At 38.3% G+C, this 21,309-nt stretch overlaps 1 protein-coding gene across 1 annotated transcript; it reads left to right on the plus strand.

Moving 5' to 3' along the window:
• Positions 1 to 456: 456 nt before the first annotated feature.
• LOC5564411 (mitotic spindle assembly checkpoint protein MAD1) lies at positions 457 to 17,869 on the plus strand. Its single transcript, XM_001648705.2, has 5 exons — positions 457 to 845; positions 920 to 1,098; positions 14,508 to 15,597; positions 16,761 to 16,901; positions 16,967 to 17,869. The coding sequence occupies exons 1-5, from the start codon at positions 728 to 730 to the stop codon at positions 17,665 to 17,667; spliced, it is 2,229 nt and encodes a 742-aa protein (XP_001648755.2). The 5' UTR covers positions 457 to 727; the 3' UTR covers positions 17,668 to 17,869.
• The last annotated feature ends 3,440 nt before the right edge of the window (positions 17,870 to 21,309 follow it).

Raw genomic sequence — 21,309 nt, forward strand, 5'->3', positions numbered from 1 at the left:
TTTTATTGATATGTACGATTAGGGCTTATTGGGCTCTGCACAAAAATGTACCCCTCCCTTTTACTCTTTCATACATTTTGTTAACAACAAGGCCAGTAAAAGTCAAAATCCCATACAAAATCAAAACAATGCAAAGGCCTATTCACAAATTTCATAACACTTTAGGAGGTGGGTGGGTGTCCTCATGATGTTACGGCTCATACAAAATTTGTTAAATTTTCATACAAAAAGCGTTATAACGTATGTTTACAAGGGGGTGGGTGCATATCAAAAATTGCCATTTATGGCGTTATGAAATAGATGAATGAGCCCTTAAACTCGAATTTGACTAGATTTCTTGTTCCGTGTACTATAAGTTCATCCACAGGCAGCCACGAAGAATTTTACAAGCGTGTTTGTTCATTACGAGGTTCATTAACTCTTGTTTACAGCACAGCTGGCAACACTGAGAGAAAAAACAAAGCCAGAAAATGTCAAACACGTCAAACAGCCAAACATCGGTCTCGGAAAAGTGACGCGGTTCTCATTGATTTTTGAAATTTGTCGTGAAATCGTAGAAGATTTTCAGAAAAATTGTAGTAAAAGACCAAAAAACAAAAAAAGTTTGTGATTTCTTCAATTATTTAGGGTTTTGTAGTGCTTTGGGCAGTGGAGATTCCTTCAAAAGTGAACGGCATAAAAAGTTTTCTGAATCCTCGAGCATCAAAACATTCTCCCGGAAAGTGCGATGGAGAATAACCGGAACGAAAATACCGGATCCGGAGATAACGTTGACGACAGCTTGACTTCGGAAACCATTTCCAAGCGGATGAGTTTTGATTACATGAATGCGTCTTTCGAGATTGGTAAGTAATAACTACGGATGGTGGCGATACTGAATGAGATGTAAGGTTAGATTACGGTTTATGTTTATTTTTAGGTCGGAAGAAGCGCAAACTGTACGAAATGAGCGATATTTCGATGGATGCGAATAACATCGACGTGGACGACAAGAATGTGAGCCAGGACTCGTTGACCTTATCGCATTGCTCGATGGCTGTACAGAGCCCCTGGGAAACTCGGCGGATGAAGGCGGATCTCATTGAAGCCCGGTCAAGGGTAAGATGAAAGACTTAGTAATGATTCAGGGCTGGTAGCAGGTCTCTTTTGAAGAGGCTTGACCTCTATTTTAATGCAATTCTCTAAAATGACTATTTTCAATAGAGTCTCGATTTTTAATGGAAGATCTCTAAAGAAGTCTTTATTATAACCAAAATGTATTCAAAGGTCTCTATTGTTACTTATTCTATTTGAAACGAATCCTGATGTAAAATTCTACTGGCTCCAGGGAAACCTTTAGAGCCTATTACGGGTTCAACAGGTTCTTCAAGAATTACATCTCAGATTCCTCGAGAAAAAAGTTTCAGGAATTGTCTTAGCAATTTCATTTAGAATACTATCAGACCTCTCCAGAAATTTTTGTATAGATTCCTATACCAATTCTCTAAGAAATGCAAGAGAAATTCATCCAACAATTTTTAGAAGATTTTCTTAAAGGCAGGGTGTCCATCCATCCGGGAAAACCGGGAAAAACCCGGGGATTACAAATGACCGGAAAAAAATACTGGAAATACCCGGGAATTTGGTGATCACCCCGGGAAAACATGTATTACAAACATAAGACTACCGCTTTATTTAAATTTTAAGTACTATATGGTAAAACTAGATTTTTTAACAAGGAGTGAACTACCGTCTGTAATTCGTACTTCGCATTATGATTATTTTTTGGAGAGATCAAGTCAAGATAGAGAGATACTTAACGATTAGGATCTTTGAAACATTTCTGACAATGTTCTTGGCGAGATCGGTTTTCATTTGAAATCATGGCAAATTTTATATGAAATCTTTGCTGGAATTCTAACGAAAATCGAACCGATTTTCGACCAGTATTTAAAAATTCTTTCTGAGAGATCACTGAAATGGTTATTAGCAGATTGCTAATAAGATTTTCAGTAGATTCTAGAAAAGGTCTTTGGCTGATTTTACTTTAAATTCTTAGAAGTGAATGGCCCTCTGACACTTGGATAAAAATATTTTTTTTTAAATATTATCTGTTCAATTTTTTTCTCACAGGAGCTCTTTTTACTCAAAATTTCAATCACAAACCACATAGTAAATGTTCATTCAAACAGCATAAATGTTGATACATATTGTTGAAATATCAGTTTCCTGAGTAAAATCATATTAGTTCAATGTGCATTTAAGAAAAAAAATTATATGATTTAAAATTGTTTTATTGAAAATTTACACTAAGATATTTTCTTGAGGAATGCGCAGAAAATTACTGACATATTTTTGATTTTCCTCGGTGGATTTTTAGCGAGATCATTGAAAAAATATCGTAGGGACGAACAATCGGTGAAATTTTTGAAATTCAAAATTCTTTACTTATTGCACTCATATCCTTAGTGCAACTTGCATACAGTTAACTGGATTGTGAGATTTTCACATATTCCTGCAGCAGTACTTCTTGGGAAGATTCTTGAAGGTTATCTGACATCTTTTCTGACAGTTCCAGGCGAAATTCATCCCACGGTTTACAATGGGCTATGAAACCCATTAGGAAGTGTCTTGAAATATTCACAGAAGCCGCCAAAGTTGATGCTTGCTATATTCCTTACAATATCTTCGAGAATTGCCTGGCAAAAATATCTTCACGGGAACCTTTCAAGACGATTTTTGGGGAAATCTTTAACGCTAATCCCTGACCATCAAATTGATCGTGAGATTATTTGTTGGAGTTTTTGCAAGAGCTTATACTGCAAAAATTTTGTAGAATTTTAGCAATATTCTTTAGAGATATTTTTCAGATACTACAGTGAAACCTCCATGAGTCGATATTGAAGGGGCCATCGACTCATGGAAATATCGAGTCATGGAACAGTAATCCTTTGGAAAGCTGTTTCTAGGGACCATCATAGTAACCATGAAATTTCGTTTCTAGTATGGCTCCATGAGTCGATATCGAGTAATGGAACATCGACTCATGGAGGTATTACTGTAGTTTCTTGTTATTTTCACTGTAGATCCATACAGAAGGCCATTGAAGATATTATACATGGAACGCAGATGTGATCTCTGTGAGACCCTGTCAAGGATATTTATTGATAAATGTATAATTTTTCGAAGGATTTCCATAAACCGCTAATTAGGTTCCTTGCCAAGGTGGAAATCACAAAGCATCTTACGCGTGTAAACCAACGCAAAACAAACACGACAGACTCGCGAACAAACTTGATGAAAGTAGGTTTGCAACCGCCTGCACGGGAGAACATACCAGCACAAATATAAAAATGTTCGTGAACATTTACTCGCGTGCAACTAAACAAGGTGAGATTTACTGTGCATTGCGCGATTATTTATCGCGACGGCGATCTTGAGAACTTCTTAAAATTGTTGTAGATCGCCGCATCAAATCATTTTGGTGTCTTCTGCGCGATTATTCCTGATTGTCCTAGGTATGATCGCGCAGAAGACACTAACACGATTTGAAGTGCATGCGGAGATCTACAAGCGTTTTTTAAGCAAGTGTACATCCATCAAATCGACAGTAAACTACAAGTTTGTAATAAAAATACCCTCAAGTCTAGAAAACTCAGAGGCCTTTTTTACCAAAAGGCCAATTGACTTCGAACAGCTCCGAATACGTACACGAAAAGATTTATCATCGACAGATAACATTACTCATACTCTCGAGTATTTTGCTTGTTTTTGTTCTGGTTCAGCCAGAGGACTGGCACGACTGTCATCGTGCATACATTTCGGCTCTTCCTCACATCGTTTTTGGTACTTCGCGTTTTGGGATCCACTTTCTGGTCAGTTTGCCCTAACTCGCTTCTGATTTTCGAGTATACGGCTCATGTGCTGCTAGTGCTAGTTTCTGGCAATTAAATATATTGCGTTGAATCGTCGTATTCGATGACATCTTTCCTCTTTTCGACATTTCGTTGAATGTTTTACGCATCAGTGAGGTATCATTGATGTCTCCTATCCAAAAAATCATATATTTTGCCAGTCTCAAAAGAATCAAAACAATGACACTAGACGCCATATTGAATCAATGTTGGGTAGCAAATTATTGGCTCATTTCACCCCCCTGGGTTCAGCAGATATGTTCATCACTGGTTCAATGACAGTTTTTTTTTTTCAATGTCATTGATCATAGACAAATCCTTTGTGAGATCTATTAAAACGAGAACGGAAAACGAGAAAGAACATGTTTTTGTAATTGTAGTTAATTGAATCTGATCTTGTTTTCTGATCTGCATTTAATTTACCTTATACTAAAAACCAATCAAATATTTTTTAATTTATTTAACAAAAAAAATTAGGGTGGGTAATGTCTATTACATTACCGCGGGGTTGACGTAGAACTACGATGATTAATAATTTGATTTGTCATGTGTATGAATTTGTAAGTGTACTAGTTTTGTGTTGTTATTGATCGGATGAAGTTTTCAGATGTATACTCTTTTTGGACTCATTTTGGTAGTCCTGAAAAGAACGATTTGTCGTTCTGTGGTTCCGAGAACTATTGTTTGGTGTTCCAGGAATAATGCCAGATGATTGAAATTGTTTTTTGGTCGTTGCTTCCTTGTGTTGCTTGGTTGGGTGATCGGTTTCTGGCTCCAGCTGTAGTTCGCCAAACTCCTCCAGTAGATTAGATGTTTGATAGCTCGGGTGCTTCGATCGTTAGAATCGATAGAATCGGTCCAGTGCTTTGGTCTGTAGCAATATCCAATGCATGAGCATTTAGGCTCTGTACATTGATACTCATCAATATGCAGGCTTGGCCGCTATGATCCAGTATTTCACGCAGTTCGTCTCAAAGCGTCACTAATCGATGATTGCCTAAGCGCTGCAGCTCATTCCTCAAGTCAACCCTCTTGGGAGAATTGCTGCCTTTGGCGTGATGGAACTTTAAAAAATTGGAAGAGTTTGTCAAAAATAGCCCTAGCAGTGAAGTAACCCGCGACAAACCAACATATACCAATTGCTGATCCTGGCTTTTGTCATAGTCGTACACGACCTCGGGAAAAGTTCCACCTTGCGACTTATGAACAGTAAAAGCACAGGCACTAACCATCGGGAACTGAATGCGTTTGCATTTGATTATGCCGCACAGTTTGAAAGTAAAATAAAAATTCTCTATACAGGAGTGAAATTGGAATTTCAAAACCAAGAGCCTGACGTTGGCATGAAATATTTTTAACTGTTTGCTGATTTAACGAAATTCCTTGAATGGCACCTCAATTGAAAGACAAGACATCAAAGGGTCATGTCGTTTACTAACTGAATCCCACATACCTGTCCAAATAGTTTAATTACTGTTTAAAAAGAGAATGTTGATTTCAAGCAAATTTATAAATAGGGGTCCTAGAGAAAATTTGACGTCATTTGCTTTCCATTCTCCGCTTGGATCGCATCTCAGCAGGCAATAGATCGTCTGGCTCTGACCAGGCGTGCTTCTCAGGCACAGACATCGATAGCGAAGGACCTCCCCGTTTGTCTTGCTTCGCTCAAATCAAACTGTCGAGCGAGCGAGAGAAGATGCTGTCCGAAGCCAAAGTCATCACCGCTGCCCCCGCCAATAAGAAGAAGAAGAAGAAGGGGAAGCAGTCCACAGGAAAATTTGCGGTCGAACTGTGAACACGGTCGGGCGGGCAAGTCATTCTCGCTTTGTGCTTCACTGCTTGTTTGTGTTCACCCAGCCATCGTCATCGCCGCCATCATCAGGTTTCGACTTAAGCCCGGTGATCCACTACCTGTTACTGTTGTGCGCCATCCACGCCACGAAACTTAAGGTTCGTCGTATAAGCAAATAACTTGCTCAAATTTATACATTTGAGTTGAGGATTCCCCGTTTGACCATGGCAATCAACTGATAACATCCCGCAGTGTTATTTATCTGTAAGAGCATCAAAGCTAACAAAGCCATCGGCCCTTTTCAGGGCCATCAAATTAGTGGAAAAGAGTTAAAAGAGAAATATTTTCGGCTTTATATAATATATTATATTAGCCATATTATGGCTTCTAATATTCCTAAATCAATTTCACAGCTTCATACAAAATTTCATTTGTCATGAATAATTTATGACTAAACATTTTGAGACTGTAATCGCGGACGCTGCTGCAGTGCCGTCGGGGTGAGTGCTCAACATTCCACAACAATTGTAAAATAGAGTGGCATTTCCAACAGCGTCTTTGATGTTCCATATTTTATGGGAACACTTTGATAAGCAAAATTATCACATGTAACAAAATTGCGACATATTAAGAATGCTTTTGAAAAGACATTCTCATTAAACAATTGTAATAATTTTGGCACCCATGGATCAGAAATTTACCTTCATAATAAAGAAAACTATTGATTATCAATAGCTCGTATTGAATATTTAGTTAATGTCAACCCTTCCAGCAATTCATGTTCGACCAATTTTTCGCGCATTACCATTCTCCGCAATTTTCAAGTAATTCCAAGCCCAACACATTATTGGCACATACCCATTTTCCAGATTGGTCGATCAGAAAGCGAAGAGCACAAAAGGGAGGAGCATCATCTGCTATTCTGAGGTTATAAAACATTCTTTCTTCGCCGGATTCAGTTTAATTCCAATTCCGCTTTCGAGCTGGTAAGAGCTCCTCCGAACTTGCTCAGCGAGAAGTACCTCGCTACTAGAAATCTGCTGAGCTGTTAATCTCCAAGCTGCCAATCCAGCATCTGGTTTGTGAAATCGCTCAAGATTTCTAGGTTGACCGATCCGCGCTTCTAGATTTCGACACGTGGTAAACTCGTGGTCACAGCATCCAAGCTCAATAGGCCCTTTTCAGCGCCAACATACGTTCATAAAAGGGTTTATTGGATGATATTTACTGATTTATCTATAATGATCTAAATATCGCGGTATACTACAATTTGGTTCACATAATTTACCCCACATAATTACATGAGTTTGAGAATTTACCGCTGCAGCGCCGTCGGACCGTAATAACATCATACTACTCAGCATATAATGGAGGAACACTTCCTTAATTCTCGAGTATGGAAATTGGAAAATGTATTAAAATTGCGACAGATTTTAAATACTGTTCAATAAACTGTTTCCTGACCAATTGTAATGAGCAACTATTGATCTTTTCTACATGTTAGTCTTTTGAAAATGTCATAGTATATAAATCAGAACACATTAAACATTGATCAGAAATATTTAAAATGTGCACGAGACCAAAACATGCGTGATTTTAATTTATTGTAAGCTATTTAAATAATGTTGATATTTTTACTGTCCATACGAACGCGCATGTGAATTTTCCAAGAAATGTAAATCCCTAACCAAGACATCAACTTCATGTATCTTATCCTAGATTGGTCAATCAGAAGAAGGCGAAGAATACGAAAGGGAGGAGCATCGTCTGCAATTCAAATTATGTAAAACATACTATCTTCGACAGATTCGGTTCATTTAAGGGACGAATGACCTTCGGATTAAAATCCCTCTGTAACAAAAACAGGATTCGGTTCATTTCATTTACACTTTCGAAGAACTTCTCGTAAGAACTTCTCGTGATAAACACAGTATAGCTAGTAATATTTCTTAATGTGCTTACCACATACTTGCTATAATCTCTTAATTCATCTCGTAGCATCATACAATATCTGATTTATCACGAATAGTCGACAATACGACAATTTGAGGATGTTCCGAGAACGCTGCGGTAGTGCCGTCGGGATGCAATAACAGCATAATGCTCATCTTGTACATCCCTTGCCAAGACATCAATTTCATATAGCCTATTTCTCAGATTAACGCAATAGACAACAAGTAGAAAAATCAATTCAGATCAATAGTTGCTCATTACAATTGGTCAAGAAACAGTCAGAATTTTGGAAGTGGGGGCCGTGAGGCTCGGGATGGATTGTCCTCCATGACTGGTCCTGGCTGGAAATATTCGTGGGGAGGAACTCGACCCTTTGCTGCATGAATTTCATTAACAACTATTTGGTAAAGCAGAAATTTTCCGAGGAAAATTCTGCTAAAAGTGAACTTTTTCAAAACAACTCTTATGGATTGGAATATTTATCAACAACTCTTTGTCAAGTAAAATCATCCTAAATAACTCTTTGCTCCATCGCCAAACCAAACCATTTCATTGAATTCATCAAGTACAAGAATATGAATGGTAAGGAGAGGCAGATGGTGTATATTTCGCTGGCGTTAGTTTCCAACAGGTCGCCGGTAGGCGCTGACTACTAATCCGTCCACTGAATGTTTTTCAGTTGTTGCTTTCGCTTCGTTGCTCTCTGGTTCCATTCGCTACTCGCACACTGCTGTGGCTTTCACGCGCTCTTCTTTGCTGCTCCGCTGCTTGATCCGTTCATTATGCCGTTCGATATGTGAATGAGCTGGGAGCAGAACAACCAGTTGTTTTATTTGCTCGAGCTCCGTTCACCGATGGCGAGTGTTGGGGTTCTCGCTTGGTTGTTTCGTCACTCCGTTCGCTACTCGCACGCGATTGGTTATTGCTTTCGCGCTATTTTCGTTGATGGTGTGATTCTTCGCTGAGAAAAAAAAACTGCAACTCTTTTGATTTTTCATGCAAAATGACCAACTTTGATAAACTATATATCTCAGTTATTTATGGACCGATTTGAATGAAATTTTCACAGAATATCAGACATAACTTTAATTTTAACATATATTTTTGAGTGATTTTTCCAATCACACGTTGAAAAGCAGTAACGGTTTGACTAAAGTGAATTTTTTGACGATTTTTTATAATTGACATAACTAAACATATTGAAGGAATAGCTTCATGGTATCTTCAGCAAAGTTGTAGATTTTGACGAGATGAATAAGTTTGCTGAAGACAGTTTTTGTGTAAGGCTATCAGATTTAAGATAAAAAGTTTTGAATTTTTCGTCGAAAATTACAGTTTAGTAAAACCGTTATTACTTATAAACTTGTGATTGGAAAAATTATTCAAAAATATTTGTTAAAACTCAAGTTACATCTGATGTTCTGTGAAAGTTTCATTCGAAAATATTTCCATAAATAACTGAGATCTAACTTACCAAAGTTGGTCATTTTGTGTGGAAAATCGAAAAAGTTGCAAATGCATGTGAATAAGTTGGGGCCTTCCTTAGCCGAGTGGTTGGAGTCCGCGACTACAAAGCAAAGCCATGCTGAAGGTGTCTGGGTTCGATTCCCGGTCGGTTCAGGATCTTTTCGTTATGGAAATTTTCTTGACTTCCCTGGGCATAGAGTATAATCGTACCTGCCACACGATATACGAATGCAAAAATGGAAACTTTGGCAAAGAAAGCTCTCAGTTAATAACTGTGGAAGTGTCATAAGAACACTAAGCTGAGAAGCAGGCTCTGTCCCAGTGAGGACGTTAATGCCAAGAAGAAGAAGAATAATAAGATGTGAATAAGTTCTCAGTTTATTCGACAAACCAGCTAAATATTTCATGGGTGCACAACAGCAACAGGGTAGCGGATCACAGGGATTTAGTTTAAATCTGGAAACGTAGCTCAATCTTGAAATCTTGAGCGATTTCACAAACCAGATTCTGGATTAACAGCTCAGCAGGCTTCTAGCAGCGAGGTACTTCTCGCTAAGCAAGTTCGGAGGAGCTCTTACCAGCTCGAAAGCGGAAATGGAATGAAACTGAATCCAACGAAGGCAGCATGTTTTATAACCTTGGAATAGCAGATGATGCTCCTCCCTTTTGTGCTCTTCGCTTTCTGATCGACCAATCTGGGAAAGGAGTATGTGCTAATAATGTGTTGGGCTTGGAATTACTTGAAAATTGTGGAGAATACTAATACGTGAGAAATTGGTCGAACATGAATTGTTGGAATGATTGGCATTCCCTAAATATTCAATACGAGCTATTGATAATCAATAGTTTTCTTTATTATGAAGGTAAATTTCTGATCCATGGGTGCCAAAATTATTACAATTGTTCAATGAGAATGTCTTATCAAACGCATTCTAAATATGTCGCAATTTTGTTACATGGGATAATTTTCCTAATTAAAGTGTTCCCATAAAATATGGAACAAAAAATGTGCTGTTGGAAAAGCCACTCTATTTTACAATGTTGAGCACTCATCCCGACGGCACTGCAGCAGCGTCCGATATTTTGGAATATAAGAAGTTATAAATAAAGTCGGAAATATTTCTCTTTTAACTCTTTTCCACAAATTTGATGGCTCTGAAAAGAACCGATGGCTTTGTTAGCTTCGATGTTGTTACGTATAAATAACACTTCTCGGACCAGCAAAACTCAGGGGGTTTCTGGTATTTGCTCCTAACGGGATTGCTTCGTGACCACCAATGATGATTTCATCACGAGTCGAAATTTTGAAGCGCGGGTCAACAGCTCCTCGGCCGATGAAATTTGCGGCGGCGATGACGATGGCTGGGTGAACGCAAACAAGCGGTGAACCACAAAGCGAGAATGACTCGCCCGACCGTGTTCACAGCTCGACCGCAAATTCACCTGTGGACTGCTTCCTCTTCTTCTTCTAGGCGGCGGCAGCGGTGATGGCTTTGGCTTCGGACGGCATCTTCTCTCGCTCGCTCGACAGTTTGATTTGAGCGAAGCAAGACAAACGGGGGCGTCCTTCGCTATCGATGTCTGTGCCTGAGAAGCACGCCCGGTCAGAGCAAGCCGATCTGTCGCCTGCTGAGATGCGAGCCAATCGGAGAGTGAAAAGCAAATGACGTCAAATTTTCTCTAGCCACCCCTATTTATAGATTTGCTTGAAATCAACGTTCTATTTTAAAACAGTTATTAAACTATTTGGACAGGTATGTGGGATTCAGTAAGTAAACGACATGAAGCTTTGATGTCTTATCTTTCGATTGAGGTGCTAATCAAGAAATTTCGTTAAGCCAGCGAAAAGTTATAAACGTTTAAAATATTTCATGCCAGCGTAACGCTCTTGGTTTTGAAATTCCAATTTCACTCCTGTATAGAAAAGAAAGACGTACTTCTACGTCAAAAAATAAAGATTTCTACAGCCGGGGTCCGCGGGATATTTGTAGAACTTGAAAGGGGTCACAGCTCCAAAAAGGTTGGGAACCACTGCAGTGGTGCACTGGCCTAGATGGTTCTTATGAGGCCTCTGACGAGATTTTGTATAGATTTCTGCAGATTGACAGCGAATTCCTTCAATAATCCAAAACAAATGTCATGACTAGTTCTTTGATGAATAAATAAATAAAGAGGTCTTTTAGGTATTCTTGGTAAGAATTTTGTAAAGTATTTGACTAGATTATTGTTATGTTCATTAAATCTTTTGAAGATTACTTGGAAGATGCATGAATTCATGTCAAAAGTTTCAGCCAGCTTCACAGGAGAACAAAATAAATATTGTTTCTGTTAACAAGATCTTTTCTTGGATCCAACATGAGATTCATTACAGATCAATAATTTATCCATAAATCAGGCATCAGTCATGTCTAACGCATAATTCTTAAGGCATTCTTAGAAGCTAATAGGTTGGCTATTGAACTTTGCCCTTTTGTGGAAGTTTAGATGCACAAAGTAGGCATTTATATTATTCTATAATTTCTCTGAACTTCCTACGAATTTCAGGGAGTAACGGTGTTTTAGATATTTCAGCAAATCAGCATTGTTTTTTCATAAGAGCCTATCTGCATTCATCGATTTCTCTTCATCGTTGTTCTCTTTGCGTTATTGCAGAAAACTGATTATGTTGTCGTAGGATGAAGAATCACTATATCTTCTTCATTAATAAGAAATTTTGCAGATTTACCTATTTTAGTAAAGTTATTAGCGGAAGAGAGGATCGATGAAGATGTGCAGAAATATTTTAAATCTTTTTGACCAAATCCCTTTTGAAATGTAAACCGTTTTTTTAATTGTATTAAAAATAATTCATAAATAAATTAAATCATGTCCTCCTAATTTATCCATATCGTATAAAAAAAAGAAAAACAAAAATATAAAAACGCAGGATTTTTTTGTTATCTGTTTTTCAATTTCTTGGACACCCGGGAAAAATCCGGGAATTGGAAAACTGATTTTAAATGGACACCCTGCTTTAAGGTGACACGTGAGACCGTGTTATTTTCCCTATATTTTGTCTCACTCTAACATTTATCATCAAAACTTTGCAGAAGCAAATCTTTAGTTTTAGTGAACCGATTAAATTGAAAATATAACTACATATATATAATTATAGTGATACATTTTTCGCATCGATATATTGAGTGGTACTTGAGATTTGCTTCTTCAAATGGAGAGGGTGATTAAAACACCGTCCCGTGTGCGGTCTTAAGATTTGCTCAAGAAAATGCTTGAGAGATTCAAAGCTAGTACCTTCAGTAATTTTCTCAAGTATTACTTTGATTTTTTTCCATCTATCCTAGAATTTCCTACAAATATTTTTACACTAATCCTTCAACCGAATTCTCCAGTTGTTACTCTAGGAGATTTCTACAAAATTTCTCCCGAAAAAATCCACAATAACGATTAATTCCAGAATTATTAAAAAAATAAATAGTTCAAAGGTTATTTTTAGGGAATCCTTGCAAGAATTCATCCATGTTTCTCCAAAAAATCAAAAGTTCCTTGAGAGGTTATTCGAGGAAATCTATTTTTTAGGCATTTCTCTAGCCTTTCATCCAACTATTACTCCTCCAGTTTTTCCAAGCATTTTTTAAGGAGTTTCTCGAATAGTTCCCATGAAGTCGTCGAAAGCTTAAGTTTTCACATGTTTTATCAGAGATTTTCTTTTGAAATACCTCTCGGATTTTTTCAGCGATTATAATATCTGAAAATGATTCCTTGACATATCCCTATAGACATTCTTGAAAGAATGCCTAAAAATCTTTGTAGACTTAGAGGTAAGCGGGGCATATTGAGCATATCAAGCATTTGGTCACGAATAGCAGTTAAATAAATAATGTCGTTTTAAGTCATATTGTGCTTATCAATGGACAACATGATAATTGTATCTTCAATATTACTATCGTGCATTTGAAACCAGCTTGATAACTTCCCACAAACTCATTTGCTATTGGTGGTAGACGACGGAAGATAATCTGGGATAGCACTTTGTTGCTCACACGGTAGTTGTCACATTCCAGTTAGTCGCCATTCTTGTAGATGGGGCATATGACCCCTTGCTTCCACTCCTCCGGCAGCTGTTCTGTTTCCCAGATTCTGACAATCAGCCGGTGCAGGCAGGCGGCCAACTTCTCCGGGCCCATTTTGATGAGTTCAGCTCCAATACCATCTTTACCAGCGGCCTTGTTATTCTTTAGCTGGTTGATGGCATCCTTAACTTCCCTCAATGTGGTTGGGCAGGTTGGTTTCCTTCATCCACCATGCAGACGTAGTCACTTCCTCCGCTGTCGTGACCCTCGGCGCCTGTGTTCTCCGTGCCATTCAGGTGATCATCGTAGTGCTGCTTCCACCTTTCAATCACCTCACGTCCGTCCGTCAAGATGCTTCGGTCCTTATCCCTGCACATTTCGGCTCGCGGCACGAAGCCTTTTCGGGATGCGTTAAGCTTTTCGTAGAACTTTCGCGTTTCTTGTGAACGATGCAGCTGTTCCATTTCTTCGCATTCCGCTTCTTCCAGGCGGCGCTTTTTGTCCCTGAATAGGCGGGTTTGCTGCTTTCGTTTTCTTTTATATCGCTCCACGTTTTGTCGCGATGTGTCTAGCTAGCTAATAGTAAGAGTGGCTACGGATCATTCTGGTTAGCAAAAGGCAAACTGAACGTCACCAATAGTATTCATGTCCACTTCGAATAGATTAATTATTTGAAATGGGCATCAATTCTATCAATGACGCAGAATGTCCGTTGGATCACATCCGAGATATTATTGCATCTATGCCATATAAATTATGACGCGGCTTTAAGCAAAAAATGCCAAAATGTGATACCACCACTACAGGTTACGCCTTTGGTTTCCATCATATGGGCTAATGGATTATGCCCTCCCATCGCGGCAAGGTCGCATAACCAAGGGGAGGGAAAACCAAAAAGTCGCAGAATAGCCTAGTTGACCATTCTGTACGAAAATAGGCTTTCTTTACTATTTTCTACTATTATTCTGAACACAACTGTATGTTGAATGAAATTCATGGAGAAATTGCTTAGGAAAACTGTTTATTAATTAATTAATGAATTCCTAGAAAAATATTCAAATGAAACATTGTCCGTAATGTCACAAGTAATACTTGCAAAAAAATAATATCTGGCAGTTCTTATAGAAGCTCTTTCATCCTGTTTCTTGTTTTGGATCATTGTTGTTTGCTTAGTTCCTGTTTGGTTTTTTTTCTGTTTCAGTATGGTTACTTTTTGGTTCTTGTTTCAAGCATGAGGTCTCTTAAGTTACTATTTTCAAAAGAATCAATCAGCACCAGCCCTGAGTAATGGTAAAAAATAAAGGACTAAAGGAAATATCTGATCTTTTCTAGATTACAATGCTGAAGAAGGAAATAGAGCACCAGAACACGGAGATGGCGACTTCGCATTTGAAAAATCAGCATAAAATATCATCGTTGGAAAAGGAACTGGCTCACAGTGTGAAAAAGGTATCCGATCTTGAAAAGCATCTTTCGGCGGTGCGTAAACGTGAACAATCGGCTAAGGAAGAGTTGGTCAAAACCAAAAATCAGTTCAACATCCTAAAGCAATCCAGTGACGATCAGTTGTACGAGCTGCGACGGTCCCTCAAGGATCTAGAGCAGAAGTATGACTTTGAAACCGGCGAGCTCCATTCGGAGATACGAGATTTGAACAACCAAATGCTGGACATTGAAGATCAGCTCTCCATGGTTCAGGATGAGCTAGAAAGCTACAAGGAGTTGAGTGAAACCCTGCAATTTAAGGCAAATTCATTTGATGCCACTAAGAAAGAGTTAGAAGAGGTTCAGGAAAGGCTTTCTGAATCTGAATCCAAGATAAAATCGTTGGAGTATGAAATCGGAAGTTATGAGGATTGGAAAAATTTGTCTAAGGTGAGTACTTCTCGGTTGGCTAACTACGCTGAACTTGAGAAGGAGAACATTCGGTTGAAAGAGGAATCGAAAAATTTACACTCTATAATCGGAAACAAAATGTTGCTGGAGGAGCAAGTGGCTAGCTTGAAGAGCCGTTTGGAAAACTTCGAAAAGAGTGAAGTTGATTGTGCTGCATTAATCGTAAAAGTTAAAGACATGGAGAAGGAACTAACGGACTGGCGAAAGCTGGCAGTGGATTTCTGTTCGAAAGAGTCGGCTTGTACGCCTGTAGTTTTGCGATCTCTCATCGATCAAATCTTGCAAAAAGATGTTATTATGACGAGCGAGAAAACGTCCGTGAAAAACGAAAAGCATCAGATTCAAACGATGATTGATGAGATCAAGGCGGAGAACGTTCAACTCCAGAAGCAACTCGAAGACCACAAGCGTTCGCTGAAACATCATCAAGCAATATTGCATCGGGTGCAGAAGAAGCTACATCTGGTGGTAGGCGAGCGGGATTGTTGGAAGCAACTGCTAGACAGCTACGAGAAAGATTTGACAAGTAAGTACTACCTGGCATGTGGAAAAAGTACTTAGCTACAGTATTGGACAATACATTTGCCACGTTTCTGATTTGACACATAAAATTACTACTTTGGAGGTATAATTCTGAGTCCTTTATAGATCATTTTGAATGAAATTTGCACAGAATTTCATACATAACTTGTATTTAACAGCGTTTTTTCTTCACGCAGAAAAAAACCATTGAGCAATTCTCGCTGAAACCAGGCCGCCATCTTCACACATCATTAAAATTCCAATTTTATGGAACTGATAGCTAGTGTATGCTAAAACTAAAGGGTGGTCCTTTCGGTTTTCTCAAATTGGTGGAACCCTCGTACGTCAGCTAGCTAAACAGTTTGCAAATAAGCCCATTTTTTGATAAATCTTAAGGTGATATGTATCATATTTCCCTTGGAACATTTAACAAACTTATTAATATAGTATAAAGGAAGGATAAACTTTCTTTTGAAGTTAAAAAAATTTTGGCGGCCATCTCAAATTTCGTCAGAAAAACCGTTTTTCACCATCCTAAATCCTTCCTCTATAGGATGCCACTTAGTGTGCTAAATGTGTTTCAAGGGAAATATGAGACATATCAGGTGAAGAAATACCTAAGATTTATCAAAAAAATGGGCTTTTTCGCAAATTGTTTAGCTAGCTGGCGTACGAGGGGTCCACCAATTTGAGAAAACCAAAAGTATTATGTTTTATGAAACAAAATAAGAAGATATTGGTCTTGAAATAGCTTTCAAAACTAGCTCATTCATTCAAATCGATTGATAAATAACTGAGATCTAGTCTCGAATAACTTATGATCTCGCCCTAAAATCCAATGGTGAATTGCTCGCCATTTTTAAGCAAATGAATAAACCAACATGAAAACTATCACTACTGGGAGATAGAGGAGGATCTTCTCTTCATCGTAGGATTGTTAAATAACGTGCAAATACATTCGTTTGCTCAGAAACAACTAGCTTCTCACTAGTTTATCAATGGCTTTAATGACGAGATCATAAAATAAGCGAGAATTAATCTACTCAACTATTATGATAGAAAATTGCAAATTAATTGTCCAATACTGTGAATTTAAGTGAGACCTGTTGTTCTTTACTCCGAAACATTCAATAAAAACATGTAAAACATCTTGGTTGTAATTTTCAGTCAATCCAACAAATGTAAGCAATCAGGAAGCCCAAATGCGAATCAGAATTGAAATGTTAGAAAAACAGTTGAATGGCTATAAAGAGTTGAACAGCAAACTCGAAGGAGAACTACAGTCGGCCAAATCGTTGCCCGATATGAGTGAGTAATCCTGGACAAACGTGAAAATCGATTTACTCATGTCATGATTTCCTTTGTATTCACAGGCATGGATTCAGCGTTGACTAGTGAACAGTATGAGAAGCTTCGCAAAGAAATTGACACTCTCCGGATGGAGAACGATAGGTTGAAAAAGCGCAAAGACGACTTGGAGTTGGAACTTGAAAACTTTACACTGAGAGCCGAGCTAAATCGCGATCGCTTCAAGGTTGTGCAGTATACGGACAGTCCAGCCAATGAAGCCTACGAAGCACACCGAAATGAAATCGAGAAGCTGCAAGCGGAAATTGAACGATTGAAGATACGTAATCGGCGTCTTGAGGAAGGCAACGAAGAGCTTACGATGAGATTGAACGATAGCAACATGACGATGAACGTTATGGAACTCAACAATTTGAAAGCGCAAGTTCAATCATTGGAAGCTAAAAACCAACACATCAAAGAGATCTACAAATCTGCGAGCAATGAGTTCCGTGAGGTGTGCTACATGCTGTTTGGGTATCGAGTGGATCGAGTTGGAAATACCAACTATCGGATTTCTAGCATGTACGCCGAGAGTGAAGAGGAGTACCTTAACTTCCGACTGAACGAGTCGGGAACCGTTCTCAATATGCTAGAAACAGCTTATAGTGAATCGATAACGGACATGGTGCAGACCCACCTCGGAACCCACGGTTCGCTGCCGGCGTTCCTTAGTACACTGACGCTGGATTTGTTCAATCGAACAACGGTAATGGTACAAGGTTGAGATGCCCTATGCTAGATCAACTCTACTTATATACATGAGGAAGTTTGATTTAAATATTTCTTTGCATATGGAGTGAATGTCACTATTCATTATAACTATAATTGAATTATAATAATTTGAAAATAATATTGAATACAGTATCACTGCTATAACTGTCCTCAGTAGTGGTAACTTCAATAAAATATCTAGCTTATGCTGAGAATGTGTCATCATTCGTAATTTATATGTACCAATCCGATAAATCCTTACACATATTATAATATGATGATAAGTATACCCGTATTGTAATATGATGAAGTAGGTAGGATAATTTTGTCAGATGAACAGCATATTTTAACTGCCCAATCAATATTATATTTTTAACATTCTAATTGTAGCGCTGTGTCATTTATGGGGGGGATATCTGACCAATGGCCACGGTCCAAACAAATTTTGATTTTTTTATATGGAATACGATGAGGTGGCAGGGGCCTTAAAATAGAAAAAGACTACGTATTCCATGGACAGACCCTGTTGTATTTTGCTTATCATAATACTAGCCTCACGTAGGGTAGATGTACCAATAGTGGAGGTACTAAGCACGACTGAACTTCATTTAACCGCCTAAATTCAAGATGCGCAATTAATGTACATGTTAATGTTGTAACGGGAAGTAACAACCATTGGCTTAATGAGAAAAATGATTTCATCGCAGTAATCCACGGCATGTCAGTGAAAAATAATACCTCCATTATTGGTTCACTGTTCCTTTAGTTGCGGTAGCCCTGGCCACGATCACAGGGTTTGACGGTGCCAAAGTAGAAGGTGCACCATAATAATACCCGTCTGTGAAACATATCACCTTACCAATACTTTGGCACACCTCCAACGGTTCATGATTTATCATGAAACGGCTGCATTCAGGCAGAGGATCTGTTAATCTGTTTCGGCATATTATCAGGTCCTCTTCGAACCGAGGGACCGCCAGGGCTCATTAGTTACTTATAAACCAGTGCTGGTTGTTGATGTTTCAGTTCGTTTACACAAGCTGTAGCATCCTTTGTACTAATCAGCAATGGTGATTAAGTTTCGAAGCCAACGTGTGATCAATCGTTTTATAATGCAACATAAGAATGGGTGTTTGGTGGAACTGTGCGTTACACTCGTCGTTATTAAATTTTGTGATTGTGAAGGTGCTAATAGTGATTTTATAATAAAATCTATGGTGATGAAAATTTGAAAATGAAAGTGAAAGTGATTCTGATAGTTTTGATAAAAATATAATAATAATGATGTGAACTCTACTAATTTAACAATGGCCATAATACATTGTGCATTTGTGCAATCATTTCTCTGCATATAAACTTTATTGCCTAGCTCTTCAAACGTGCATGATAAAAGTGTTAATAATGACAGCGAGTGCAGAAGAATGGATCGAAGTGATTTTTTTACGGTAAATTTCTTGATCATAGTGCTAAATCGTAGTTTGAATAGTAATGACTCTACAGCAACAATATAATTATACATTTAAATTGAATATCTTTTAATTACTTAGTAATGGTAACAGATGGTATATGGTAATAACAATGAATTTATATGAAAATGGTGTGATGTGAAAAGTGATATAATGGAAAGTATATCAGAAGTGTATTACCAAAGTTGATGAGTGATAATCGGTGATATATGTGATAGTGTCGAAAATAAAAGTGACGATAGTAAGTGATGAAATGAAATGGGGAATGAGGACCTTGTAATAAAACTATTTCGTTCTTCACTTTAACCACTCTAGTAGCATTTCAGGCCTTATCATAGTTTGATAGTAGTCTGAACTAGTAGACTGCAAAACTACGGCAAGGGCTGATTGCTGCTAGCGTACACAGTGACCATTTGAGCAACATTGCTTAGGAAAGTCTGTGTGATGAACGCAATAGAGGCTTATAAAAGCAAATGCTGGGAAGGAGCTTAGGGCAGATTAAGAGTGCCAGTACTACCCCTATCGCTACCTACAAAAAAAAAAAACTGTTCCTTTAGTTGCGGTATATTTTTAATTTGTGTTCCTATAGTTGCGGTATCCGTTGTTTTCTTATGAGATCCTCCACTATAGGAACACTTTACCGCAACTATTGGTACAAGTAAAAAAAGTTTTAACAATTTCAATGATATTTCATCAGTTTTGAAGGAATTTGAACGCTCTTTTCAACTATTCCGTGTATTTCAAGCCAATACGTAAATTGTCAGTGTCGGTTCGGTGGCTAATATGATAAAATCAGTGAAAACGGCACTACCGCAACTATAGGAACACCCACAACTAAGGGAACACTTACCGTACACAGCTACGGTGTGATGCTTCTGAAAGTGGTCAACTGCGCGACAAGCCGAAGGTTAAGTTTCCTGATTATAAAACATATTATGCACTTAATTGTTTCCCTTATATGATGCAATTACGATTAAATCGATGGGAGGCAAGATGGGTCATCTCTAGCTTTAAACCTTTCAACAAAGTTTCACCAAATGTTTTATTTTCTATAGAAAGTCGCTTTAGTAGCTTCAGGTATCAGGTTTGGACTAATTCATCTAAGGGCCAACGGGTTTACTTCCCTTCCGAAGGAATTCGTCACTATAACTTTTAAGTCATAAGTGACTATCTCGGGGATGAGATTCGATGAGATCCCAGCAAGCCGTGCGCGCAGGCGGCTGCGTTTTGAAGTTTGTGTCACGTTTACCTCGTTCCGCATTTTTTTTCGTTTCGGCTTGTGAAAATAAGATTCGGCGGGTGCCACGTGCAAATGTTGTGTGGGAATATATTTTTCAGAGTGATAAAAGTTTTTTCAGATATTAGTGGAGTTTTGTTCTACTTTTATTCGATTTGCTTGCGTTTTGCTCGAGAATGCTCTGTGATAGCACCAGCAATTGAATTCGTTTCGCGCGATTCGTTTTTTTATGTCCTGTGTGTGTGTGCTAAACGTGTTGAAGAAATTGAATTGGTTTTGGTTCGTTGATGGTCGATTCGAGATGGATTATAAACTACAGTTTTAGTCAATTTTTCGTGCGGTGCGTGCATTTTGATAAGCAGAAGTTTGCGGCTCACGTTATTATTCCTTGTTAGAGGAGCGACGGATTGCAGTTTCTAAAATAGAATTTGGTGAGTTTGTTCTGATCAGCAGCGCATGATCACAATGCGTAAATATTAACTATTTGTCGGCCAGAACGTTTACCGAACGTAACACCTATGCGAGGTCGTAGAGTGCTCTGCATCTTTCTTAGGTAGGTGTTCAATCATTCATCCTTTCCTGTTCCCCAGCATTCGCAAGGACGTGGCCAGGACAGCTCTCGACTATTGGAGGATGCGTCATTCTTGTCTAAGAGTTAGAGGTTAGTCACAAATTTCTGACTTTGGTAACGGACGGAAAGAGGCAACCCTCATACAATGGTCTAGGACTGTACCAACTACGAATTTGGGCGAAATGCTTAATGCTCACTCCAAAAATTTGTCATGTGCTTTTATTTAGAAATCGTATAGATAGAGTTCATTATGAAAATCACATACCTTTTAAGCATAAAGTCGATGGATATGAAATCCAATGGATGTTGGTGTCATAGACAAAATCATATACATTTCATCCGAAACTAATATAGATAATAATTGATTCTTCAATAAAAATG

The sequence above is a fragment of the Aedes aegypti genome, chromosome 2, assembly GCF_002204515.2.
Source record: "Aedes aegypti strain LVP_AGWG chromosome 2, AaegL5.0 Primary Assembly, whole genome shotgun sequence".
Taxonomy (NCBI): Eukaryota; Metazoa; Arthropoda; class Insecta; order Diptera; family Culicidae; genus Aedes; species Aedes aegypti.